Source organism: Aspergillus pseudodeflectus, assembly GCF_044049435.1.
Source record: "Aspergillus pseudodeflectus strain CBS 756.74 chromosome Unknown BJX68scaffold_2, whole genome shotgun sequence".
In the NCBI taxonomy this organism is placed as follows: domain Eukaryota; kingdom Fungi; phylum Ascomycota; class Eurotiomycetes; order Eurotiales; family Aspergillaceae; genus Aspergillus; species Aspergillus pseudodeflectus.
The window spans coordinates 775,477-800,820 of record NW_027263778.1 but is presented as its reverse complement, the minus strand read 5'-3'; the positions used below and the strand labels follow the sequence as shown (position 1 = coordinate 800,820).

The 25,344-nt window shown below is 51.2% G+C and overlaps 13 protein-coding genes across 13 annotated transcripts; 8 read left to right on the top strand and 5 right to left on the bottom strand.

The window, feature by feature from the left end:
* Positions 1-58: 58 nt before the first annotated feature.
* Positions 59-2,971, bottom strand: BJX68DRAFT_252012 (putative RNA-binding protein (Nab3); the record flags this gene model as incomplete). Its single annotated transcript, XM_071042485.1, has 6 exons — positions 59-606; positions 668-710; positions 759-888; positions 940-1,429; positions 1,491-1,670; positions 1,735-2,971. The coding sequence occupies 6 exons, from the start codon at positions 2,969-2,971 to the stop codon at positions 59-61; spliced, it is 2,628 nt and encodes an 875-aa protein (XP_070905014.1).
* A 277-nt stretch (positions 2,972-3,248) lies between these two features.
* Positions 3,249-4,916, top strand: BJX68DRAFT_82676 (peptidyl-tRNA hydrolase domain protein). The gene is made up of 4 exons (XM_071049826.1): positions 3,249-3,645; positions 3,751-4,159; positions 4,242-4,502; positions 4,556-4,916. Exons 1-4 carry the CDS (start codon positions 3,525-3,527, stop codon positions 4,641-4,643), a joined length of 879 nt encoding a protein of 292 aa, XP_070905013.1. The 5' UTR covers positions 3,249-3,524; the 3' UTR covers positions 4,644-4,916.
* Positions 4,626-6,056, bottom strand: BJX68DRAFT_82671 (snoRNA-binding rRNA-processing protein UTP6). The gene is made up of 2 exons (XM_071049825.1): positions 5,917-6,056; positions 4,626-5,849 (listed from the first exon to the last, which is right to left on the bottom strand). The coding sequence occupies exons 1-2, from the start codon at positions 6,004-6,006 to the stop codon at positions 4,755-4,757; spliced, it is 1,185 nt and encodes a 394-aa protein (XP_070905012.1). The 5' UTR covers positions 6,007-6,056; the 3' UTR covers positions 4,626-4,754.
* Positions 6,057-6,252: 196 nt separating this feature from the next.
* BJX68DRAFT_224914 (putative integral plasma membrane protein) lies at positions 6,253-10,224 on the top strand. The gene is made up of 7 exons (XM_071038316.1): positions 6,253-6,470; positions 6,525-7,071; positions 7,135-7,261; positions 7,368-7,406; positions 7,462-7,546; positions 7,598-9,451; positions 9,520-10,224. Exons 1-7 carry the CDS (start codon positions 6,432-6,434, stop codon positions 9,676-9,678), a joined length of 2,850 nt encoding a protein of 949 aa, XP_070905011.1. The 5' UTR covers positions 6,253-6,431; the 3' UTR covers positions 9,679-10,224.
* A 465-nt stretch (positions 10,225-10,689) lies between these two features.
* Positions 10,690-12,017, top strand: BJX68DRAFT_261276 (uncharacterized protein; the record flags this gene model as incomplete). The annotated part of the gene is made up of 2 exons (XM_071044122.1): positions 10,690-11,461; positions 11,539-12,017. 2 exons carry the CDS (start codon positions 10,690-10,692, stop codon positions 12,015-12,017), a joined length of 1,251 nt encoding a protein of 416 aa, XP_070905010.1.
* A 937-nt stretch (positions 12,018-12,954) lies between these two features.
* Positions 12,955-14,664, top strand: BJX68DRAFT_275622 (glycoside hydrolase family 32 protein; the record flags this gene model as incomplete). Its single annotated transcript, XM_071047883.1, has 2 exons — positions 12,955-13,368; positions 13,432-14,664. The coding sequence occupies 2 exons, from the start codon at positions 12,955-12,957 to the stop codon at positions 14,662-14,664; spliced, it is 1,647 nt and encodes a 548-aa protein (XP_070905009.1).
* A 125-nt stretch (positions 14,665-14,789) lies between these two features.
* Positions 14,790-17,305, top strand: rex3 (putative RNA exonuclease Rex3). Its single transcript, XM_071049823.1, has one exon. The coding sequence runs from the start codon at positions 15,180-15,182 to the stop codon at positions 17,142-17,144; it is 1,965 nt and encodes a 654-aa protein (XP_070905008.1). The 5' UTR covers positions 14,790-15,179; the 3' UTR covers positions 17,145-17,305.
* Positions 17,306-17,467: 162 nt separating this feature from the next.
* BJX68DRAFT_261273 (60S ribosomal protein eL22) lies at positions 17,468-18,173 on the bottom strand (the record flags this gene model as incomplete). Its single annotated transcript, XM_071044121.1, has 4 exons — positions 17,468-17,594; positions 17,648-17,844; positions 17,908-17,943; positions 18,162-18,173. The coding sequence occupies 4 exons, from the start codon at positions 18,171-18,173 to the stop codon at positions 17,468-17,470; spliced, it is 372 nt and encodes a 123-aa protein (XP_070905007.1).
* A 1,542-nt stretch (positions 18,174-19,715) lies between these two features.
* BJX68DRAFT_261272 (general stress protein) lies at positions 19,716-20,016 on the top strand (the record flags this gene model as incomplete). The annotated part of the gene is made up of 2 exons (XM_071044120.1): positions 19,716-19,841; positions 19,894-20,016. 2 exons carry the CDS (start codon positions 19,716-19,718, stop codon positions 20,014-20,016), a joined length of 249 nt encoding a protein of 82 aa, XP_070905006.1.
* An 825-nt stretch (positions 20,017-20,841) lies between these two features.
* On the bottom strand, positions 20,842-21,229 carry BJX68DRAFT_261271 (uncharacterized protein; the record flags this gene model as incomplete). Its single annotated transcript, XM_071044119.1, has 2 exons — positions 20,842-20,966; positions 21,028-21,229. 2 exons carry the CDS (start codon positions 21,227-21,229, stop codon positions 20,842-20,844), a joined length of 327 nt encoding a protein of 108 aa, XP_070905005.1.
* A 243-nt stretch (positions 21,230-21,472) lies between these two features.
* On the bottom strand, positions 21,473-21,871 carry BJX68DRAFT_224899 (uncharacterized protein). Its single transcript, XM_071038315.1, has one exon. The coding sequence runs from the start codon at positions 21,760-21,762 to the stop codon at positions 21,541-21,543; it is 222 nt and encodes a 73-aa protein (XP_070905004.1). The 5' UTR covers positions 21,763-21,871; the 3' UTR covers positions 21,473-21,540.
* Positions 21,872-21,899: 28 nt separating this feature from the next.
* BJX68DRAFT_224897 (uncharacterized protein) lies at positions 21,900-23,183 on the top strand. Its single transcript, XM_071038314.1, has 2 exons — positions 21,900-22,359; positions 22,410-23,183. The coding sequence occupies exons 1-2, from the start codon at positions 22,116-22,118 to the stop codon at positions 23,108-23,110; spliced, it is 945 nt and encodes a 314-aa protein (XP_070905003.1). The 5' UTR covers positions 21,900-22,115; the 3' UTR covers positions 23,111-23,183.
* A 304-nt stretch (positions 23,184-23,487) lies between these two features.
* BJX68DRAFT_252005 (Alpha/Beta hydrolase protein) lies at positions 23,488-25,258 on the top strand (the record flags this gene model as incomplete). Its single annotated transcript, XM_071042484.1, has 3 exons — positions 23,488-23,760; positions 23,809-24,210; positions 24,266-25,258. The coding sequence occupies 3 exons, from the start codon at positions 23,488-23,490 to the stop codon at positions 25,256-25,258; spliced, it is 1,668 nt and encodes a 555-aa protein (XP_070905002.1).
* Between the last annotated feature and the right edge of the window lie 86 nt (positions 25,259-25,344).

Below are 25,344 nucleotides of genomic sequence, written 5' to 3'. Positions count from 1 at the left end.
AGTGCAAATTCCCACCAGAAATTGTTGCAAAGTGACACGGATACAAGAAAATCGTAATTCAGGGCTTCCATTTCCCTAGTTGGCTCATGATGTTCTGCACATGTGGGGGGAGTGCAGCATGGCTCTGCGGCTGAAGGCCCCCGAGGCCTTTCGCCAAGAGTGAAAGTAGATTGGGGTCAGATATGGCTGCGCCAGTTGGTCCTTGTTGCGGAAAAGGTTGGGAGTGCTGGTGAAGTGATTGCTGCGCTGCATTAGGTGGAATAGGTTGTCGAGTAGCAGCACTCAAAAGACTCGCAAGATCCGGAGTCGGTAGAGGATTTGCGGGTGCAGGAAAAGATGGCTGTGCGCTCGGGATTGCAGGTTGTCGCGGTTGCTGAAGTGCAGCTATGAGTGACTGCAAAGCGGGCCCGTCGAGAGTCGAGATAGCATTTGCGAGATTGGGTTGAGCTGCTAGTGGAGGTTGTACAGCAGGGGGCATTTGCACAGAGGGTATCGGAGGAACTCCATAAGTAGAGGGGGCGAAAGGAACGCCGGGGGCGTTCCGCTGCAGCGCTTGCGCCTGGAAGACAATCTCCGCGGCGATGCTAGGCTCAAGATCTGGGTACTCTACAACTGGAGCGTTAGTAAGGTATTTCTCCTATGAAGAGAGAAGAGGATTTGAACTCACCGCTTGAGCGAACATTGTCCTTGCCCGCACTTCGGTCGAATACCTGTAGTGGAAGCTTCCTAGAGAATTGGCTAGGCCGCGAAAGTCTCACCACGGCAAGCACTCCTTCAGATACCTGGCGTTTGACTGCAGCATCGAGAGGAATCCGTGGTCCTAGCGCGAGTACATCGACCCGCAGACCTCGATTTCGGAAGCTGCTCTCTACGTGATACACAAAGTTGCTGCCATATTGATTTAGCAAGGTCACGCTTGGGATCTCATGTAAGACTCACCGATCCAGCTCCTCCAAGACAAGTATCTGAACGTCTGGCACATCTCTCCCGACTCTCCTGGGAACAGGTAGGTCCGCATCATCATCATATGACGAGCGGCCACGAGGACTTGGACTTCGGTACCTTCTATCTCGTCCGTATGGCGAACGTGAGCGTCGCACCCCTCGCCGGTCAAACCGCTCTGGAGTCCGATCTCGTGACCGATACCCTTCCCGTGGGCGATAGCTGCGGGGAGACGGTGACCGTGGAGAGGGGCGATAATCATCTCGCCTACGGTGGGTAGGTTCATCCCGAAAGTCGCTGAAAGGCAGCCTTCCTGGTTCGTGCGATCTGTCAAACCGTTCCCCAGAAGCTCTTGCGGAACGATTGTTTGGGGCTCCGCCTCGACTATAATCTGGTGATCTGGAGCGACGAGGGGGCGGGGCGCGTGGTGCTTCCGATGGTGGCGGTGCTGGTCTGGTATTTCGCTGCGGTTTGGAGATCTCAAGATCTATCAGAAAGTGTCAGCGTTATTCTTATATTCTTATAGTCAGTGATGACATAGCACTTACGGACTTTGCGTCCCCTCACGACGGCTCCTTGTTCGCCTTCGAGGGCTCGTTTACAGGACGACGCCTCCAAAAACTGGATAAAACCGTAGGCTTGCTTGATTGATATCTGTGCCAGCTTCCCGTAGCTGTGAAAGATATGAAATAGATCTCGTTTGGTTACTCTTTCCGTGGGTAGATTGCCTGTATTGAATGCAAATATGTTAACAATGTGACGTAATATAAGAAAATGCCTAGTGATACTGACCGACAAACAATCTCGACCCATAGGGGAAGCGGTCCCATAGACCTTCGGTGACATATACCCTCTCATCACGCAGAAATTCGTCGTATTTCTTCTGAACCTCTGGACCCCAAGGCGTGTCTTCATCTGAGCGAGTTGGTTGCCTGTCAACATGGCCATTCTTTTGGGTTGCCGGCGACGCATCTTGAGTCTCCACGGCAACGGATGAAGGCTGTTGGAAGCTAGCAATTGGAGGAGGAGGGAGGGCACTAGAACCTAAAGATGTCCCAGGCGCGACAGCTGGTGATAACGCAGTGGGCCCATGGGTAGACTGGTAATTACTCTGCTGAGACGCGTAGGGGTGGGAGGAGCTAGGGGAGGTCTGGGTAGGAAGTTGATGATAGGAGCGAATATCATCACTGGGATTGTAGTTGGGGTGGATGGAGGGCTTCGCCTGCGGGGGAGGGCGCGGAGGTAGACCAAGGGAAAACTGAGACGCTTCACCAGCGGCAGCTTGAGGGGAGGTAGGAGGGTCGCCAGCGGATATGGTGTTTCCAGGCACCGGAGGGGCAGACGCAGCTGTAGAAGACGGGAGATTATCAAGGAGATTCTGAAAGTCAACGCCATTCCCGGCACTGCTGTCTTCATGTTTGTGTTCTGCGTCTAGTCGACCATGTAGCGCTGCTTGGGTTTGCAAGTTTGTGATCGGGTGATCTACCTCGTTCGCGAAGGAAGCGTCGCGAGGAGCATGGGAAGAAGATGGAGGGACACCGGGGAGAGGATGGGCTGGGAGGAAGCTAGGATCTGATGGACATGCGGTTAGAGAAGAGTCTGCCGTGGCTTCTCCGGTTTCTGAGAGCTGGGACTTTGGGGGAGGGGATGGGTTGCGCGTAGTAGAAGCAGCGGACACAGCGAGATTATCCACGCTCCTTGACGCGGAATTGATTGAAAGAGGGCCAGAATGGAAGCTACCTTGTTGATGTAGATGGAGTGGCCGTTGTTCCTGACCATCCTGTACAGGACTTGGATTTCCCCTCACTCCGCCCCCCGTTGTGTAATGCCCATTCTGGGGTACATGGTAGGCATTTTCGTAAACAGACTCGGCTTTCTGGTAAGTCGAGGTATCGTTGAACACAGGGTCCATCTGATTCTGCAGCACTGGGATATTGGCAGGCTCCGCGACGTGTACTGGGCGTGGGCTCTCGGGAGTCAAGGTCTTGCCACGGAAGTGAAAAGCCTCATCTGGGGAGTCTGGCGTCATGTAGACCAAGGGAGGAGAATATATTCATCTACAAGCGACCTCGAGGCTTCAGGGACGACCGGCGGCGAGGGAGTTGCCAGAATGAGCGCAGAGCTCAAGTGGGGCAACCCTGAGAAAAAAAATGATCGTGACCGGAATGCTGGAACACCAGAGGACGGGGAAAAAGGACGGCAGGGAGCAGAAGCCTGAAGGGCGAGGTGAGTCTATGGTGGGGGGAGACAATATGAAGAGAAGATAGTAGCGCGCTGATAAGGGAAGGAAGCGAGGACCGGAGGGGGCAGGGGAGGGAGGGACGAGGTGTAGAAAGATCTAGTAGCTGGGGCCGGGAAAATTGGCCTAGGACTCGGAGAGGTTGACGAGGGCTTATTTCATCGGCAGTCAGCGAGGGAGAACAAGACCTCCAGAGGTTCTCCGTTCAGACACCGAGAGTAACAATGTGTAATAAGAACAGCCAGAGTGTATACTCTGGAAGAATTATTACTGAGGGCCTGTGGAGCGAGAGCTGAAATCTAAAGGCGGATAAAGGCCCAGCTAGTGAGCTTATGGAAGAGCCATGGAAGACGAAAAGAAGCTCGGGGCCAGCTTTCTTGGGGAACTCGCGGTGTCAGTTGTGAAGGCTTTAAGCTCGACGAGGGAGAAGGAAGAGAAAAGACAGAGTTTGCTTGCACTGGCTGGTGAGGTGATATCAGTGGGTCAAGGCGCGCCTGGATTCCTTGACCCGCGCGCTCCAATCATAAATCCCGCTTGTTCTTGGGTGCAGAAGCTGAGGTCGAGTCCAGGCCCTTTGAAACGGCTTTATTTCCGTCCATGTGACCAGCACCAACAGTATCAGATCCAGAAAACAAACAACTTCCTCAGTCTTTCTGTCTCTCGAGCTTGGGCCCTTTCGGCGCCAGTTCTTGCGGTGAACCCGTCTTCATTCGCCATTTCTTACAGACTTTTGATGAATCTCCCTCGATGGAGCGCTCGTGTCATGCTCCGTGCGATTCCTCCGTTCCTCCGGCATAGTACCACTTGCCCGTCTTTCTGGAGATCCTTCGCATCTCGGCGAGCGGACTTGTCAAGCGACGACGATTTGGCCGCAGCGAGGGAATGGCTTACCAAGTTCAACTCCACCGCAATACCCCGTCACGTTGGCGAAATTTCCTTTAGCCGTTCTGGAGGCCCCGGAGGCCAGAACGTGAACAAGTCTGTCCCCGCACGCAATCAGACTCGCGCTGGCTTTCTTGCGCATTGGTGCTAATGCGTGGTTATTGGGTTTCTCGAATAGGGTCAATTCGAAAGCGACATTGAAAGTACCCCTTGATACTTTGTTGCCTCTCGTGCCCCGAATTTTACATTCCCCGCTTCAAACATCACGGTATTATGCAGCTCGGACACACAGTTTGGTCATACAGTCGGAAGAGTTCCGGAAGCAGGCCGCTAACGTGGACGCATGCTTTGAGAAACTCCACCAGCTGCTCAGGGTGACCGCGAAAGACCTGATCCCTGGTGAGACCTCTGTGGAGCAGAGAGAACGCGTGCATAAACTGTACCTACACTAGTGCTACATTTTGAGGGAATGGTCGGCTGATGATTTTGTAGGAAAAAAGCAGCAAATGAGGCTAGAATCAAAGCTAAAAAGTTGCACAGCAGCAAGAAGAGTAGTCGACGAAGTGGGAGAGACGACTAAGATTATCTTCACCAAATCTATATAATTACGAGATTGACAATGTTCCTCTTCCCGAGGAGCACTCTTCATATAGAATCTTCGTGACGCCTCTCGGTGCTTGCGCACAGTCGCCTACGCCTCTTGAAGAACCTGCTCCGCTTTTTGGAGTGTGACGGAAATGGCTTTCTGGAGGGACGGATCCAGACCCTTGGTCTTCTTGACCGAACTGAGCCAGCTGACGACCTCTTTCGCTACATGAGGATTCTGGCGATGTTCCTGCAGCCGTGAGAGTGCCGTTCCAAGGGCTCGGGGGAAGTTTGCTGAAGTGGCCTGGATTCCGGCTGTAGGAAGTTTGATGTAGCAAATCAACGCATGATGGCTGGCGGATTTGGCTTTTTGCAATACGTCGACAATATGTGACAGGATGTTCTGCAAGCATGGCACATCTTCGAACTCAAAGACCATGTCAAAGAACTCGTGGCCGAACCGCGCGTCGTAGTCGAAGTTTTTGATGGCTGAATCGAATATAGCGAGTGGAATTGCGCCGCTTAGAGCGGGAGTGGAATTCAGGGTTTGTAGTGCTGCTTGATTACCGTCACCATCCTCGGTTCCACTAGGGTTGATATCTTCCTCAGTAATCTTCGGCATCGCGATCATGTCCGCGTCGAGATCATCCGCCGGGGCTTCCGGCTCAGGAACCCCAATCGTTTTGTCGAGTCCGAGAATGCGTTGTCGGGCCACTAGTTTGGTTATGTAGATGAGTTCCAACTTGGCGTACTGTATCCATAGACTCCTCGAGCTTTTGCAAAACCTCAATCCCCGTTGCATGTAAGTCCTGGCCTGGGTCATATCCGCATGGTCCTCAATAGAATACTGCGCGGCATATATCCACAAGTCCGCGTTGGTTGGATGAAGTCGTAGAGCATCCATTAAGATTGTGCTGAGTTTCTTGTAGGCCTTCTGTCGTCGGGCATATTCGATGTACTGGATCCACAGACCGATATCACCATGGAATTTCCGAGTTGCGCGATCCAGAACGAAGAATATCCGGCGCTGTCCGCTGAAGCCTGTTGATTTGATGCCTAACCGCTTCACTCTTTTGCGTCGCAGGCTGTCGAGGTTCATCTCGTACTCTGCATATCGAACGAAGTCGGACGGTTGGGCGCCGCGCGCATTGATCTTGTGCTCAAAGTCGGATCGCTTCTTGACTATTGAAGTGATTTCATCCTGCGTAAGGCAGTTGTGTTAGCTTCTGAGCGGCATCAGAATGAGCGCTTCCTGGAACATTGGTTACCTTGCTGAAGATTTTTTTTTTTTCGTACTCCTTGAGCTCAGGAACGGACTTTTCCAGAAAGAACCGGGCCTTATCAGCAGTCGCAGACATGGCTAAAACCAAGACGGTAACTAATGTTATAATGTCGAAAACAGATGGTCATGCCAGTAAGGTTCGCGAAAACGACGGTTGGAAAAAGTCATCAATATCCCGCATCTAGGCAACTTTTTTGGGTGCCTTAAGTTCAAGGCTCCAACACAGGACTGTGGGTGGTGCTTCCCGATCGGCACTAGTGTCCAGGCCTCCGCTGGTTGCCGACGCCGACGCTCAATTCGATGGGTCGACAAGAATACTTGAGTTCACGTTCACGCTGGCCTCAGGGGTTCTCTTCAACTTTGCTTTCTGTCCTCTGCATTTTCCCTTCCTCTCTTTTCCTTTTTTCCCAGATTCATTTCTTTCATTCTTGACACTCTCTAATTCTTCTTCTGTGTTTTATTTCGCGGTCCATAGAGACACGAGTCTCACCCTGCGCGACAATGGCGCCGAGGTTTAAAGATGGGGACGCTGTTGCGACGGTGAGTCTCCTTGTTTGACTACAGAATTGACTCGCGTTTTCTGAGACTTGACAGGTAAACGGGAAATGGGTCTCGTGGACTCACACTGCTGTCGCCTATACTGCCTTTCTCAGCGCCCTGGTTGTTGGTGTGAGTTTGCACTTTCGAAAGATCGTGCAAAACGAACACTACGGTTACCCCGACGAATGGTTTCCCTCCGTTTCGGCAACAATTGGTGATCGGTACCCGGAACGCTCTTTCTTCCAGGTCTTCATCGCTATCACGTCAGGCCCTCGATTCGCTCTGGTCTTCCTTTGGTATCTTTTGACTGCCCGCCCCAATTCGACCCTTCCCAAGTTCGTTGCCGGTGTTGGATTGTTTCGGACATTTACCTGCGGAGGTTGGACATACGTGACATCGACCGACGACCATGATTGGCACGATATCTTCATGATCTCCTACTTGGTTGCAACATTGCCTTGGACCCTTGGTTGTCTAGCTCTGAGCCCTAACAACCGTCGCGCTGTCAAATATCGAAAAATACTTGCCAGCCTCTTCTTCGGCACATTGGTGCCGTTGATCTACTACTTTATCCAGCATAAAGTGCACAAGGTTCCTGGAGGTAAGAGAAACATCTTTATGGGTCCCTCCGATGTTGATGCTAACCATGTGCCCTTCCCATCAGCCTACACGAGATACGCCTTCTTCGAATGGTCTCTGATCCTGTTTGACGTTGGATTCGATGCTGTCACAGCACTTGATTTCGAAGCCTTCGAGATTGTAGTGAGGGATGTTAAAGGAATCAGTCGAGGGTATGTACAGTGGCTTCCAAAGTAATGCAGAGTCAGAGAAATGTACAGTCGCCAAAGTTCGGTCATTGGTATTTGAAAGGCATGATCTAAGATGAATTTATTTCAGGCAGTTGAAAACTACAGCGGACTCCGTCCTCGAAAACGAGTGTGTACATTCCACCCTTTTGAGAGATGATCCCTTGAAATTAACTCGTAGGCAGGAAGGGGAAGCCTGTCGGAAATACCTTTGGGCAAGGATTCTTCTGGAGTGAAGTTTTCGACGCTGCAGCAGATGCGTACAATGGGGTATATACCATTTAAGCCCTCGCTTATTACCTATGTACTAACAATGCGTAGTTTGTCTACTGGACCAACTGGACTGCCCTTCCTGTGCTTGTTTGGTACTTTCCCCTCTGGCACATGGGCATCTCTGGATATGAGGTCGTTATTCTCAGTTATCTTTCGCCCGTTCTCCTTGCAATCCCCGCTTTCAGGTCTTTGGCTATCAACAATCCTCGTCTCTTCCATTTCTTGTCTTTGTCTGGATTCCTCGCCTACAAAGTGCAAGACCCCGCCAACCGACTTTTCATCAGCACATTCTCCGTCTCCTGCAGTTGTATCACCTTCGTTGCTACCCTGTACGCAGACAGGGCGCAAAGTGCAAGACTAGAGTCCCGGATTTTCGCCTGGGGTATTGGTTTGATCATGTCTAGCGTTGCCAAGCTTGCGGGTAAGACCAATAACCCCGTCTGGCCTATTATGCATGCGAGCAATGGCGGCTGGAATAAGATTGGACTGCTCCTTGCTGTTCTAGCGGGTGTTCGCTCATTCAGGCGCACTACAAGTAGTGGTGGCGACTACTTCCCGTCTGCTGGCAAAAAGGGATCGTCTCTGCTTGCTGGTCTGGGAGTCGGTAGTATGATCTTCGCGATGCATTTTCTCCTTTCAGATTCCAGTACCATGATCTCCTGGGTTTGGGAAGGCTACCCAGTTCGCGGCCCCATTGCTGTTCCTCACGGCGCGCTCACAATCTTTGTGATGGGTGCTGGGCTTGTGTTTGGCTTATTCTATCCTAATGTTGCTGGAAGCTGGACCGCTTTTGGACTCGGCTCAGTGGGTGCAGCATTTCTCACGGGCTCTAGCCACTGGAGCGGATTCTATGGCGCCCTTATCATTGCTTTCTACGTTCTGGCAGTCACCCCGGTTCTGATCTCTTCTGCCGTTCGCCATTCCCCTGCTCCGACCTTCGGCCTGGGCTTCTTTGTGTATATCTTTCTTCTCCTTTTCCATGTCTGGGTTGTTGCTTACGCGTTTGTTCCCGGCGGGCCGCTCGTCAGGGAACATACTGATTGGATCATGGTCATCACTATGCTGTGCATTGGCGCAGGTGTGTTTTCTGCGTCTGTTTCGAAGCCAAGCAACCCAAAGAACAAACCTATCAGCCCGAACGGAAGGAGAGCCCGCTCATACTACGTCTATGTGCTCGTTGCTCTGCAACTGCTATCTGTGTCCATCGCCTACCTCCGTTTTCCAACAAATGATTACACGCCATACCACAAAGAAGACAAGGCTGTAACCGCTGGAATTTGGACTGTACATTTCGGTCTCGACAATGATATGTGGGCTTCCGAGCGCCGCATGCGTGATGTCATCCAGGAGCTGGAGCTGGATGTTATCGGTCTCCTCGAGTCGGACAACCAGCGCATCATCATGGGTAATCGCGATGTCACCCAGTTCTTGGCGGAAGATTTAGGCATGTACGCAGACTTCGGACCAGGCCCTAACAAACATACCTGGGGTGCCGCTCTGCTCTCCAAGTTCCCAATCGTTAACTCCACTCACCATCTCCTGCCTTCCCCGGTTGGTGAACTCGCTCCTGCCATCCATGCCACTTTGGACATGTATGGAGAGATGGTTGATGTTGTTGTCTTCCACTCTGGACAGGAGGAAGACCCCGAGGACCGTCGCCTCCAAACGGAGTACTTGTCAAAGCTGATGGGCTCTTCTCCCCGCCCACTGATCTTGCTGAGTTACCTCGTGACTAAGCCTCTTGAAGGAAACTACAACACCTACGTCAGTGACTTAAGCGGAATGAAGGACATTGACCGGACAGACTGGGATCGCTGGTGCGAGTACATCCTTTACAAGAAGCTCAAGCGAACCGGCTACGCACGAGTCAGCCGTGACTCTATTACTGACACAGAGATTCAGGTACGTTTCTTAAATAATTTCAACCATACTGCAAGTAGAAGGATGCGTGCTAACTCTTAGTCTTATAGGTTGGTAAGTTTGTGATTGGAGAGCCGGAACCTGAGAGCGAAATGATGATTCCGGAGGAAATGGTGCCTCAAGGACTTCGATTCCCTGCGCTCTTCCGTGGCCAAGGAGTGCGAGGCCACCGCTATCATGTGTTCAACGAGCCCAGATACTGGCAGTGACCCACCTGACGAAACCTCCGCCTGCTGTCCGCTGGCGTCTAGGTAAATAAACCCGCTTTGTCTTCATACATGTTGTTAGAACAAACACATGCGAGGCGGACACAAGAAATCGTATCCGGCTATACCTATTGTTTTATGGATACGATTATATCGCTGTGTCGACTCGCCTTACCCCTGTATATATTAACAATAATTGCCTTGAAGCCTGCCATGCGCTTGATCAAACAATGACGATTCTTCATCATCATCCCGACCTGAGGAATGTGGGAAGTGGGTGCATTGACTGACAAACACGGAGAATATTTCCCAGTCGTTGCTCCTTGGCCAAGTCTACGTACGCGAAACGCCCCAGGAATGCGGCCATCAGTCTAGGTGGTTTCTTTGTTGCGGCCATCACGAGCAAACCCCTGTAGAGTAGGATGTGGCCCAACTTCCTTTGTTATTACTTTTGTCATAAGAGCTGAGATCCTTGCTGTTGTCTCAGTAAAGTTCTGACGCTCGTCATAATCTATTTTGAGCCAGCAATCAGCATCTCTTACTCGATCGCTTGTCAATCAGAAGCCCCAGTCCTGGTGAGTTCCTGGCGCCTTATGGTATCTACAAAGTTTCAGAAGATCATACTAATTATGGATACTCGTTTAGTTCCTTTGAGCAGAAGCCTATCTCTGGAGGTCAAAGTAATCGTCACCGTGCACTTACAAAAGAGCCTCTTTGTCCTCGAAAGTGGTTCATTGAGCTGCTTATTTTCCCACCATTTCCCGACTCGATTTCCAACAAAGAAGGTGCTGATCCATGGTCACAACCAATTCAAGTCTTCTTGCTGACAGTTTATAGAACGCACCTTTCACTACAAGACATCGCAACACTCCTGTTGCCAGCCCAGATACACAAACTTTCTCACCCCTCAAGAACTCTCTCAGAACGATAGATGTAAGTCTCCACGCTTCCAAATGCAAAGCGCGAGATTAGCTTATTCAAGCAGCAGCCTATTTCGAAGAAACATACAACAATATGCCGGAAGTTAAGAAGACAAACCGGCCTCGCCTGGATGTCAAGAAAGATGACCCAGCAAAAGCTGAAGAACTAGTGTGGCCCTTTGCAGAAACGCCGAAAGTTCCCAGAGGCAAATGGAAACCGTACAAATATTTCGGCCCAGAGAGAACTTTCAGAGAGCCTAGAAGTTTCAGAGGCGGAGGAGCGCCGCTTCACGTCGTCGGAAAAGAGTTAGGACTGCCAGGGCTGGGCCAGGATAGTCGGCAAGATACAGCTACACCAAAGCGAACCGAGAGGTTAACGCCGTCACCCGTGTGCATGCCTATGATTTATCTTGGAGATGCCTCGCCTGCTCCGCGGTGGCTGATCAGACCTGCTGACCCGGAGAACAAGCAGGACTCGTCCCGCGAGTCTTCTGTCTCAAGCGGCTCTCGGCTTCCGCCTCTGGGAAAGCTGCGCTGGGAGTTCGATCCTGGTATGCGCTCCAAGCACGGGCTTGACGAGGATTGGTTACGCGACTATGCGTACCAGTATCTTCTGAACTCACTTTGTGATCCGATTGTTCGGGATGAAATGAGGGACTTGATCTGGAATGGACCGCATGCGCCGGCTGTTGCGCACGTTGAGGACCCGTTACCGGTTCCTCCTCCTCCACCGCACTTCAACTACAAGAAGCCCTTAGACTATGTGTCTCTTCGCCGGCCGATATCCGCTTCAGCGCCTGATGATTACTATTTTACGTATCCCGGATATGAGCGCCCGCGGCTCGCAGCCAGAGTACGAACAAAAGGTATGTACATGTCACTCCTCACAGATTTGAGGACCCTAGTACCACATACATTGTATTCATGCTGACTGTTTCTCCAGTCGATGTCAAGACAAACGCAGAGGGTGCATATAGCAACGCCGATCCATTTTCCACTGATGGTGACGATTTAAGTGATTGGGAACCTGCCAGCAACCAAACCCGCTCTCACACCGATTCTGAGCTCGCTTCCAATTTATATGCCTCTACCCGCAAGTCAAGCGCCAGCACCATCGCCATTTCCAGCACGCGTACTCGCACCGACACCGGCCGCAGCTGGTACTCTGGCGTCAGTGCTAGTACACGTACCCGCACGAGCACTGGCACTAGTTCGCGCTCCAGCATCAGCGCCAGCTGCAAGGAATTTTTCACGCACGCGGACAGCGAAGCATCAGACTCAGCGGGGTATAACCCCTCAAGCGACGACGACGACCAACATATCAGTTCAGGTCAGTACAAGTGGGTTTGGATCTTGCTCACGGTCCTCATTCTCAGCATGTTTCTCTGCTTGTTTCTCTACGCGTTTGGGATTCTGCGATGATGTAATTAGAAAAATATGGCTACAAGCCCCTTTCCCTCCTTGCAAAAATCCAGTGAATAGCCCTGGCAGGCTGGCACTACTGGCCCCTGAAGATCTTAGCAGCACGGAAGGGTGGATCCTTGGCCCTGCAGACACATTCCTCACGCAACCCCTGGCATACTACATTCTTCACTTGCAGACAAAACTTGGATAAATTTTCTTTTGCTGATTACGCCATTATAGACTCATCGAAAGCGCCCAGCATCGTGACTTCCTCAGAGGATGAACTGACCATTACGAAGCCGCCAAAGCGAGACAGCAGTAGGTCATCCCGATCCTTTTACTATGGCAAATCCAAGGCAAGGTCAATGCACTAACTTTGCTGCTCTTGCGGCTTACTAGGACGTCCGAATAAGACTATTGAAAGGGCGTACGTGTATGTCCCAATGTTAGAGGAACTCTCCAGTGAAGCTCTCCCTCCGCGGAAGCAACGAAGAGACACTCGAACCCGAACCCATGACAGGACTTCTGACGCCTTTTCTGGTGAAGAGGATATACCACTGCCTAAACTTCCTAAAAGGGTGGGGAAGACACCGAAGAAGAAGAAGAAGAAGAAGAAGACGGCAGCAAAACGTCGGTGACTGTTATTCGCATTGCTAGATTGGTCGTTACATATATGTTTCCCGTAGATGTCCTTACCTACTCCTTGTCCGCTTGCTCAAGTTACAACGATTAAGTTTCCGATATCGCACGTCCCCCACACTTATCATGAGCTCATAGTTCACGGTCCCCTCTCTCCGGAGGATTGTCGGTGATACTGGGACGATCATACAAAGTTTCCCCGTGAAGTGGGGCAAGTAGTCGCAGATCACTCACTATAAAGCAGTGCCAGCCAGACATAAAGCGTTTTCTAGGGTAATCAAAGACAAAAGCCCAAACTGTCCACATTCATATCACAATGCCCCGCAAAGACATCCTCCGCAGCGCCCTCCTGGGGACACTCGCATCCCAGTCCCTAGCAGAACCATATCATGAACCGTACCGTCCCCAATTCCACTTCTCCCCAGGCCGGGGTTGGATGAATGATCCCAATGGCCTCTTGTACGTTAATGGAACCTACCACATGTTCTACCAGTACAACCCAGCCGGAACTACATGGGGCAATATATCATGGGGCCATGCGACGAGCGCGGACCTGACGCACTGGGAGCATCAGCCTGTTGCGCTGCTTGCCAGGGGCTTCCCGGATAATGTCACAGAGATGTTTTTCTCAGGCAGTGCGGTTGTTGATGAGAGGAACACGAGTGGGTTTGGTCGAGGTGGGGATGGGGATGGGGATACGGCGCCGTTGGTTGCGATTTATACGTCTTATGTGAGTTGTGTCAGGTGTGGTAGAGGCACTAAGGGTTCCTTGCATGGAGCTGACCGAAAGCAGTATCCTATCAGCCAAACACTCCCAAGTGGGAAAAAAGTCCGTGAAAACCAGCAGAGCCAATCTATCGCCTACAGTCTAGATCGGGGACAAACATGGACGACCTATGATGAAGCGAATCCTGTTATCCTGGAACCGCCCACTGCATATGGAGATCAGTACCAGGAGTTCCGCGACCCGAACGTCTTTTGGCATGAGCCAACAGGCAAGTGGGTTCTTGTCGTGTCCCTTGCAAAGGTGCACAAACTCCTCGTTTACACTTCCGATGATCTCAAGAACTGGTCTGTTGCAAGTGAATTCGGCCCCTACAACGCCGTCGGAGGTGTATGGGAGTGCCCCAGCTTCTTTCCGCTCCCTGTGGATGGAGACGAGTCGAATGTCAAATGGGTCGCCATCATTGGGCTCAACCCCGGTGGACCTCCTGGCACTGTAGGTTCGGGAAACCAGTACATACTTGGCGATTTCAATGGGACAGTCTTCACACCTGACCAGGGCAGCATCCACACGGACGGAGAAGCAAATTGGCTCGACTTTGGTCCGGACTTTTACGCTGCGCTTGTGTATAACGGACTGCCAGAGTACCAGCGAACCGTGATTGCTTGGATGAATAACTGGCAGTACGCGACAGAGGTACCGACAAGTACCTGGCGCAGTGCAATGGCTATTCCTCGCCGTATCTCTCTCAAGACGATCAACGGCAAGATGCGGGTCGTGCACGAGCCTGAGGAGAACTGGAACTCCATCACCAGCAAGCTGCAGACCGCCTACTTTGCCTCTCTCCCAGAAGGCGTACACAATCTAGGATCCCTTGGAAAGTCTCTGGCTATCAACCTCACTTTCTCTGATAGGAATGATGCCAATTCGTCAGCAGCCTCCGAATTTGGCATTGCCTTCCTCGGGACGCAGAACTTCACCCAGCAAACTCGGGTTGGGTATAGCATTGCCACGAAACAAGTCTTCCTCGACCGGAGGACATCAGGAAACTCCTCCTTTGACGGTACTTTCGCGAGTATCTATCATGCTCCGCTTTTGCCGTCGGAGGAAGACAAGGTGACACTCCGCATATTTGTTGACTGGTCTAGTGTTGAGGTCTTTGGGGGTCAGGGAGAAACTACCTTGACTTCTCAGATCTTTCCGCGTGAGGATGCTACCTATGCTCGACTATTTTCGAGCGGAGGCTTGACGGAAAATATTGATCTGAGCGTTAGTGAGATAAATTCCGTATGGAGACGATGAAGGAAAAGACGACCAGTGGTTGTCGGAGGGATATATGCATGAGTTGCGCCTTAGAAATATGGCATCAATTTGCATAGTTTGCACCTGCTTTGTCTACGATCCTTTCTCAACCGGTATCAAACATAGCCCTGTTGAACTTGCCTTCCAGTGTGAACTTGATTCCTTGAACATTTGACGTCTTGAATTGCTTTCTTCTGCTTTGCCAATCGAAACTGACCGCCTCGATTTCCCTGCCGAGGTCGTTCCTCGAGCTCCTGATGTTCAAAAGAGTGTTTAGCAACTCGGCATCCTTATCAGAATATTTTCCCTTGTAACGATGCTCTGGTCTTTCCTTACATAGATTTCGTCACTTCTCGGCTTGAGGGATTCTGGTTGGCTGAATATTCAATATATGCATGGTCTACAGGAACCTTGTGACAATAGCAACGCTGCATTGAGTGAGATTACAGCTCCAGCGTAGCGCCTGCGAGCGTCGTCTTGATTGTTTTCAAGGTCTGCATCATCTACGGATCACTATGTTTGCATCCCTCGGGTTATTCAAGGACATCCCATGTCCGCAGGGCCAGGAATGCTCTCTGTTAGGCTGCATATTTTCTCATCGCAACCTTACATCAATCTCCAGCGACTTCAGTACCGCCGACACTCAGACTCCGGAAATGAAAGAGTCGTCTGAGCCGGCTCCGAAGAGAGTCAAACTTGAGGCTGCCCCTGAAAAGGAGGATCCGCCGAAGAAGGCCTCAGCTCATGATCTCAGCGGCCGCAGTTCTGTTTTGAGGAGCACACCCACCAAGAGACCTGAGGCTACAGGTACAAGAGCTGGAGACTCGCGGTCAGTCTCTCGGCAGGAACTCGCCAACCCGAAGACTACGCCTGTCAAGCGTGCGGCATCCACTGCTGAAAGTTCAGGGTCCAGTTTACCTCCTAGACAAGCTCCCAAAGAATCGCTAAACCCACGCATGCTCCCGAAGGCGCCGGCAACATACAATGCGCGAACGGCTATCCTGAAAAAGCTACACTCAACGCTTTGCTCTCTGAATGATAAGCTCGCCAAAGATAAAACGAACAAAGATAAATCACTAATCCTGACATCCGACGAGCTCATCACGATGGCCCTGGACGAGGAAGAAAAGGTGGCAAAAGAGAATCCGACAATATACTCCAACATCGTCAAGCTTCGGATTGTAAAGTTATCCAAATTGAACCAAGAGGACTGGGCGAAAGAGCTCAAAGATTATCTCAACAAGAAATATTTCAAACTCGAGGCCCCCCAAGCCCCCAAAGCGCCGCAGGCATTCACGACTGGGCTAAGTGTTGAAGAAGAACTTGCAATTGCAAGAAAACTGGTGACGCCGCTACAAGGATTGGAGAAATATGGTTATGTGACGAAAGCACCCACTGCAGAAGAAGTGGAAGCGGCAAGGAAAGGTGTTTTGGGGGCCGGAGGCTGGGAGAAGTGTGATCGGTGCGGTGGCCGATTCCAAGTCTTCCCTGGCCGTCGCGAGGATGGTTCGCTGACCACCGGAGGGCCATGTACTCACCACCCTGGAAAGCCCTTTTATCCCCCGAAGAAGAAAACCGATCATGTTACTGGGGCGAGAGAGGCATACTTCACTTGCTGCAATGAGACGCTGGGAACCTCTCCAGGATGCACCAAGGGCGAGAATCATGTCTTCAAAGTCTCGGAGACGAAGAGACTGGCATCCATTCTTCAATTTGAAGAGACACCGGAAAACCCAAACAAAGGCCGCACATCTCCAGTTTGCTTTGACTGCGAGATGGGATACACGACTTTGGGCTTGGAGCTTATTAGAATGACCGCAGTCAGCTGGCCTGAAGGCGAGAAGATCCTGGACGTACTGGTTCGACCGATAGGGGAGGTCCTAGACCTAAACTCTCGCTTTTCCGGCGTCTTCCCAGAACATTATGCCACAGCGCTTCCGTACGGCACGCCGACAGCCAAGGAGAACTCTACGCAGTCGGACGAGGCAGGCACAGAGCCCCCGCACTTACAGGTCGTCGAATCTCCTGCAGCAGCACGCGCACTGCTCTTCGAGCTTCTGCAGCCAACAACACCTTTGATAGGGCATGCGATAGACAATGACCTCAACGCCTGCCGAATAATCCACCCAACGGTCATCGACACGGCTATTTTATATCCACATCCAGCTGGCGGGTTCCCATACCGCATGAGCCTTAGGACTTTATCCAAGAAGCATCTCGACCGGGATATCCAGACAGGAGGCAATCGCGGACACGATTCGAAAGAGGATGCAATCGCTACCGGCGACTTGGTTAGAGCTAAGGCTGCAGAATTATGGAAGACGCTCAAGCCAAAAGGGTGGACAATCGCAGACGGCACGCTGTTACCGCCTCCAGGCCAGGAAGACGCTGTTACATTCCCGCAGCTGAAGCTCGGACAGGGAGCGGGGCAGAAGAGGAGTAGCTCTACAAAAGGAACAATAGTGCCAGGTCGCGGCTGACAATCTACAACGGTGCAAGCAAGGTATTTGGGTGTAGATAACTCCTTTCATTCATCTCTACCAGTCGTAACGTCATGAGTAGTCGAAGAATCGATACCAACAGGTTGATGGCACACCGGGTATATAAGAGAGAATGCCACCTTTTCGGGCAGGTCAATCCCTCTCAGAGAGATGCCCCCAACACAGTCAATACTCTCACGGAGCATATCCAACCCAGAACTGGATACGCGGTGCCAGCTTATAGCTCCCATTCTATAACTTTTTTTGTGGAAACCGGCCCGTCATATTCCAGCTCTTTTCTCTACTCGAGTCGAGCGAGAAATTTACTCCTCATCCTCATCAGCCTCCTCAGCGGCGACGTTGTAGAAGCGGAGCTCGTAAACGCCCTTGGAGGTGGAGACGACGCGAAGCCAGTCACGGAGCTGCTGCTTCTTGAGGTACTTCTTGGTCCTGCAGGGAATTAAACATTGCTCAATCGACAAGGTGAATATTGTGCCACGTACAGGTACTTGAGGTAGCGACCAGAGAAGGGAATGTGAGCGACAACCTCGACCTTGCCATCGCCAACCTGGGAGATGACGACCTTGTCACCGAGGTTACCGACGCGGCCCTCGACCTTGATGCGGTCGTGGAGGAACTTTTCGAAGGCGGAGACATCGAAGATCTTGTCGTTGGCGGGCTGAGAAGCATTGATGATGAACTGCAGACACGGAATATTAGCGATTGCAAGCGGAGCGACCGAGAGTTGCAAGCTTTTACTCACCTTCTGAGTGACCTTCTGGGCCTTGCGGGCACGGACCTACTCAACCGGAAAGATTCGATTAGCCTACTGTTCCATTTGTCGGGCCCCAGATTGAGTCGTGATGCGTCGTCGTCCTTGCTTGCCAGATTCTCGTCTCTGCTCAGCCATGGGCATTTCGGCCGCTGGCTGGCGAGGACGGAGAACCGAGTGCGAAGATCGAGCGCATCACGAACACATAGGGGGAACAGCAAAGCAGTTCAAGAATGGAAACATACAGCGGGAGCCATTGTGACTGAGGAGAGGGGTATGAAGAGATGAAGAGGGGATAAGTCGTTGGTCGCAAAGAGGTGAGTATCCTGCGCCTGTGTGAGGAGGAGAAAAAGTTCGAGCCGACACCGAATCTCCGGCCGTGGTGGAGTGCGACTGCTATTCCACTTTTGGATGCACATTAGGGCTTCATTTGCGAAAGGGCAGAGAGGCATCAGCTGACATTTCCAGTCTCCTGAAAATTCTAGCCAATAAGGCAGGCTGAAAATCGACACTAACGACCTCGCTAAGCACGGATCCCGTCCGCTCAATATAAATACACCTCTTCTCCCGCACCCTTTAGAGTTTTTTTTTCTTTTCTTTTCCAGCTCTCTTTGCCTTTTGGCTTAGATCAAGTGTAGTATCTGTTCTTTTCAGTTTAATCTCTGAAAGTGTTCTAAGGAACACAACATTGATTAATCTTATTTTTGGTCTTCGTGGCAGGGCCTCTGTGCTTGCGCATGCCTCGCCACACAGTGTCATCGGGCTTACACTACCTCCGATTGACGCGAAACAACCTTTTTTCATCAATTTGGCCGGCTTGTCCGACTGCTTGGAGAAGAAATTGGTTGTTTTGACTTGCAATCATTCTTTGGGACTGGCATGGAGCTTTGAAGAGGAGTTTAGCTCTCCAGTCGTTGAAACTGGTGCTCGAGAGTCGGAATTTGGAACCGTCCTGGTGGCTTGTTCGTCGGGTACGGCGGTCTGTTACTTGCATGGCGGCCAAGTAGTATCAAACCTCTTCTGTTTCTCTGGTGTTTCGACGTCGTAGCTTTCCATGGCTGTCATTGGTCTTTCCGTCGTCCCCATAGCAGCTGCTATGTCTCTAAATGCTACCTTGGTATTCATGTGGTCTAGACCATTAGCCTTGCCTTGACTGCCCTTTGGCCATCAATGATTAGACATTCCAACCGGATCGATCACAATCGGCTGCCATTGCCTTGCGAAAGCAACAACACCGTCATTCGAGCAGATCTGCTGAAAACAAGTCCATTCCACATCATCCCAGCGCTGAACTATCCTTCGCGTCTTTCTGATCTCGATCTCGATGTCGATTCTTCAATCCTGCAGTAAGGATGACGTGAACCGCTTTAGGATTGGACAACCATAACTTGCATCGATGGGGAACCACAAATTCAAAATAGTATGATCCTCAACCATGTGTACCTTGGAGTAACTCGTTATTCGCCTCTTGTATTGCTCAATTGTGACTTCCTGACGTGTATCACCTCTTCCTTGCCAGGGTCTTTCCACCATCCACCAAACAATGAACGTGCCTCGAAAGCAGCCATTTTGACCTCACGAACCCACAATGACAGGGGTATGATGATAGCTCATCACCGCCCTCACTATGATCTCACTTCTTCAACATCATTACTTAACTGAATCTGGGTCTCTGTCGAAACTATAAGTACTGAGCAAAAGACTGGCTCACACTAACCATCAACAAGCACAAACTTCATTCTACCACACTCAGAACAAAGGACTCCTCTGTCAATCTATCACTCAAATCAACCATCACAATGGCCCACAACGAGAATCCCGGAAACTTCGCCAACCGCCCCCACGAGGAGGTCCAGAATATCGCCCGCAAGGGAGGCCAGTCCAGCCATAGCGGTGGCTTTGCCAGCATGGACCCTGACAAGCAGGTAGGCTCGCTCTTTCTCCTTCACCGTTCGTGTCGATACTAATGTGATACAGCGCGATATCGCATCCCAGGGTGGCCAGGCCTCGAGCGGCAGCTTCCAGCCCGGCGATCCCCGCGCCAGAGAGGCCGGCCGCAAGGGTGGAAAGGCTACTGGCAACACTGAGCCTGAGGAATAGGAGAGTCTCAATGATATTATGAGGCAATGACGCGCAATATCTGATGCGCTTATGTACTTTTATTATGATGCCTTACGTTTATGCTATGTATATGACTGCAGTGCACTGTCTGGAATGAACAACTCTCGGTACCATATCCTTTTATACGTTGTAAGGTTTAGGAAAGTAGTAGCTTAATTACTCGAACATTCAAGGAAACTCAATTCCTGCTAGCAAGTATGCTTATTTCATACACTGTCGATCGGTCGATCAACGCCGGCACAGCCTTGGAGAGAGTCACAGAAAGATATTGCTCAAAGCATAGAGCAAATAGGTTAGGCGACATACATAAAGAACAGGCTATCTTAATAAGCCTTGACTGTACGACTGACTCAGGCTGTACTAATGAATGGTGCATACTCTGAGAAGACCGTGCAAAGTCAAAACCATTTCTAGACTTCCGCAAGCAGACAAAGATCTGTTTTGCCGGACGTGGCCAGCATCTAGACCAGCTCCGGACAGCTATAGCCGAGATCAATCCCATCCACTAACGTTGATACACGCAAGCATGACTTCAAGAGTATCTCATTATCCCCAGTCTTCGATAGTGGGACCCTTGGGTCTCCTGCTCGGCTGATGGACCCAAGCATCTGTGATTGTGGTTGTTACTGCCACTTGCAGCATCATGAAGTTGACTTGCGGTGAACTACTAGATACTGTGCTATAGTACGAGTAAAGTTGAAGATTGGATGATATATATGATATATATAATCAAATTAACAATAGTAATGTACAGTAGAGACATGTCTCATATAGCTCATAGCAGCATAACACATAGGGCATCATTTAATCCTGGAACTCGTCCTCATCCTCACCCTCCTGGTACTTGTCCCCAGTCTGAGGCTTTGCATGACGCAAACAATTGCCGCCGAGGACATTGGATTGATCGATGGCCTCGTCTTCATCCTGGGCTGGTTAGGGCTAGTCTTTGCTCTTTTGACGCTTAGCAATAGAGTGATGTGATAAACGCACCAAGCTGGCGATCCGAGTTGGAAAAAGGAGGCTGCATGGGGTCCTCAATACCGGCTTCATCCCTCTGGACTGGGATATGGCCTTTTAGCTCAGAGCGAGTCTCGTGGGCATAGGTGTTGTCGGAGAAGGTGCCGGAGACTGGGGAAGCGTCGTTGGCGGCCTCGTACTGGTCTTCGGCGGCTCTTTCGTAGGAGTTGGACATTTTGAAGGATGTAAACGTAGTGATAAGTCTCAAATTGAGTGTTAGATGGTTGCGTAATGAACCCTTGTCGAGCTGTAGATGGCCTCGAATTTATACCTACATATATCTATATAAGCTCCGTTTCTGGTAGAGATCGTCGGCAGCTCCCGAGCTAGGTCTATCTAGGACTAAGGTCTTGCCCGGGGTCGTTATCGTAGATCTGACGTCACGCAACAGCAGGGGCGAAACGACAGGTTTGAGTCCGTTCAGTTGACATTGGATGGAAGAAACTTCAAGCCAATAAGATGGACAGGGTAAGTGTTGCGTTATCATCATGGCATCAACGGAAAATTGCCCAGAAGGGAAGCGGCTGTTTTCTCTTCTTGTTGAGCAGTCGATGATCGGGGCCAGCTCGATGCGGCTCGATCGCGGTTGTCATTGACCGATCTAAACACTGCGATTTGAATGTCGGAGGCACGGAAACTCCAGTAGACAAGATGAGCTGTTTCTTGGGAAGAATAGAAGCTTATTGGATGCCACTGTTGTAAAGACATGGGTCGTTCTCAGGGCAGTAGCTATTCCGGAGGGTGCTACAAATAGCTGTTGCTTACGGTACAGCTGTCAGGTGCCAACAGTCCTTAATTTCAAACAGCTGCCTAAAACCTACAAGTTTATTACTATGTTGCATTCTGAAAGGTCATCTGCCGCGCCTTGGAAGTGGGAGCTGCCCAGCCGTGCGTCGGAGATGACGCAAGAGGGACGTCCAAGCACTAGGGCTCTTAAATACCCCGAGATCTCCTGGTAAGCATTCTGTTACCTGTATGAACATTGAGGGCCTCGAGACAGAAGGCAAAGGGTTACTTCTTGCGAATGTTTCGGCCCAGAAGCAGATGGTCAGTGAATCAAGATGATGTCGCCTCGTTTTGGAGCAACGCTGTTGCGCACAAGTGTTATTCGACCGCCGATCGTCCGCGCAACCAGGGGAATCGCCAGCCCGGCTCATGTCAAAGAGAAGCTACCCACGGATGGCGGCAGAAACCGTGAGCGGTTTCGAGAGTTCTCGCTGGCTGGTAAGGTGTTTGCCGTGACCGGCGGAGCACGGGGGTTGGGGCTGTCAATGGCTGAGGCCTTGGTCGAGGCCGGAGGTGAAGGTATGGTATTTTTTTTTTCCCAAGCGGATAGCTCAAGCTAACATGACCAGTCTATTGTCTCGATAGACTCCCCGAGCCAGACGACGAGTTCCACGCCGCCAAAGCCCGCGCGAATCCAGACTTTGGAGGCTCTATCCACTACCGCCAAGTGGACGTCACCGACGACGCAAACACCGAAGCCACCATGGCTGAGATTGCAAGCAACAAGAACAGATTAGACGGCTTGATCGCCGCAGCGGGCGTCAACCACGTTGCGAGTGCAGTAGATCACTCCCCAGCCACCGTCGACAACGTGATTCATATCAACTACACGGGTGTCTTCCGAAGCGCCGTCTCAGCAGCAAAAGAGATGATGAAGAGAGACTGCCAGGGATCAATTCTGCTCGTGGCTAGTATGAGTGGCATAATCGCCAACAAGGGCATGACATCAGCCATCTACAACTCATCCAAGGCGGCGGTGATCCAGCTCACTAGGAGTCTGGCTATGGAGTGGTCCGAGGTTGACCCTAAGACGAAGAAGGGAGGGATCCGAGTCAACTGTCTCTGCCCAGGCCACATTGAGACGCCCATGGTACAAATGATTGTGGAGAAGGATCCGGCGACCAGGGAGCTTTGGGAATCGGAAAATATGATGAAACGGCTGGCGCGGCCGGAGGAGTTTCGCGGAGTGACACTGCTGCTAATGAGCGATGCCAGCAGCTTCATGACTGGAAGCACGGTTGTTGTTGACGGGGGGCATACCGCTTGGTGATTTTCTTCTATTCTACTACCCCACTGATAGACAGACATAGCGATCACTCGATAATTTGACATATTTCTTAACATGAGCCGGCGAGCAACAATCACGCTATATGCATTGCGCGATTCATGAGACTCGGGCTTCGGGTAGCATCCCCGACCGGCATTGATTACATCCAGAATGAAGCTACTGCCCCCGAGGATGTTGGGGTAAATGAGGGTCTAAGTTCGGGGCAAGCATCCGAACCCCGGATTTAGCCCTATTCTGGGGAGGCGGGGTTCTTCACCCCCAGCGTACGGAGTGTGTACGGCTCGCGAGTATAAATAGACCCATCTGTTGCTTTGCACTGACGATCCCTGAAGTGACAGGCTCCTCTGTAACCACACACGATGTGGTTTCTCACAACCCTCCTTTCCCTGTCAATCGTGGGTTCTGCTACCCCAACCACGCAAGGACATATCAAGTCTCCTAAGGCTCACGTCAAAAACGGAACGTATGAAGGCATATATTCCGCGGAATATAACCAAGACTTCTTCCTGGGCGTTCCATTTGCGCAGAGCCCCGTCGACAACCTCAGGTTTAGATTACCCCAGTCTCTGAACTCTACATGGAAGGGCTCTAAAACCGCAAAGGACTATTCTCTTCTCTGCGTCGGATATGGCGTAAGCCCGCCACCGTCTAGCAGAGACTTAGACTAACCCTTACGCTAGCTCGACCAAACGTTCTACGAGCAGTCAGAGGACTGCTTATACCTCAATGTTGTCCGCCCCGCCGGCTACGAGCACGAGCAGCTTCCTGTAGGGTTCTGGATTCACGGCGGAGGATTTAGCAATGGCGGCGGCGGCGACCAACGGTACAATCTCTCTTTCATTGTGGAACAGTCAGTCAAGATAGGAAAGCCCATCATTGCCGTCTCGATCAATTACCGTCTGAGTTTATGGGGGTTCCTCCACTCTAACGAAGTCGTCGGGGAGGGAATCACCAATCTTGGCCTTAGAGACCAGCGTATTGCTCTGCAATGGGTGCAGGAGAACATTGCTGCCTTTGGTGGAGATCCAGAGAAGGTCACCATCTGGGGCGAGTCTGCAGGCGCTGCCTCTGTTGGCTTCCAGGCAAGTCAATCTCAAGGAACTTTGTGAGATATGAGACTAACCAGTGCTATCATAGCTTACTGCATACGGTGGTCGCGACGACAAGCTTTTTCGCGCGGCGATACTACAGTCCGGTAATCCAATCTACTATGGCTCGGAGAACGGCACGCAACGCTCCCAAGCCGGTTTTGAGGCAATTGTCTCTGCAGCTGGATGCTACGATTCCTGGGATCGAATTCAATGTCTTCGCGAAGTCCCATTTCTGGCCCTGAATGCCACGATGAACGGGTCAGTGGAAACTGGCAGCTTCGGACCGACGATTGACGGTGATTTTGTGCGGACGTACCGCAGCAAGCAACTCAAAAGAGGCCAATTTGTCAAAGTGCCGATTATCACTGGTGCAAACAGCGATGAAGGCGCTTCCATGAGTCCCATGGGCATTAATACTACCGAAGACTTCCGAGCGACACTATCCAGCTTCTTACCTCTCTCCTTCCAAGATGCTATCTTGAAAGCATACCCAGACGACCTTTCCGTCAACGTGGTTGCCAGCCTGGGCGACCAACGCCCTGCCCCGCCGTACGGTGCCCAGTTCCGCCGAAGTGCATCCTTCTGGGGGGATTACTACTTCATTGCGTCGAGAAGGGAGACAGCTAAGACGTGGGCTTCTCACGGTCTCCCTGCATATGCCTATAGGTTTAATGCCATTCCTGCCGGCGTTCCTCCGGAGGTTGGAGCCGGCCATTACAAGGAGATTGGCTTTATGTTCAACAACCTCGAAGGGGTCGGGTATAGACCGGATATTAGGCCGTTCGAAGACAAGGGCAAGAGCTACATTGACCTTGCAGAACTGATGAGCTCTTCCTGGGTCAGCTTTATTTATGACTTGGATCCAAACGGCTACAAGGGAAGAGACAGCAAGGTTCCTAAATGGCCGAAGTATAGAATGGATAACCCGGAGGACTTTGTCTTTGATGCTAATATTACTAGCTATGTGCAGTCTGATACTTATCGGAGTGAGGGTATTGCACTGATTAACGACAATGCTCTTGGGGTTTTGCATAGATAGTGAGATGGTTTTTACACAGAAATTAGATCCTATACTTCGGAGGCTTTATAGTGCCCGGGAAAACCCCAAGGGCGAAATGAGCTTGG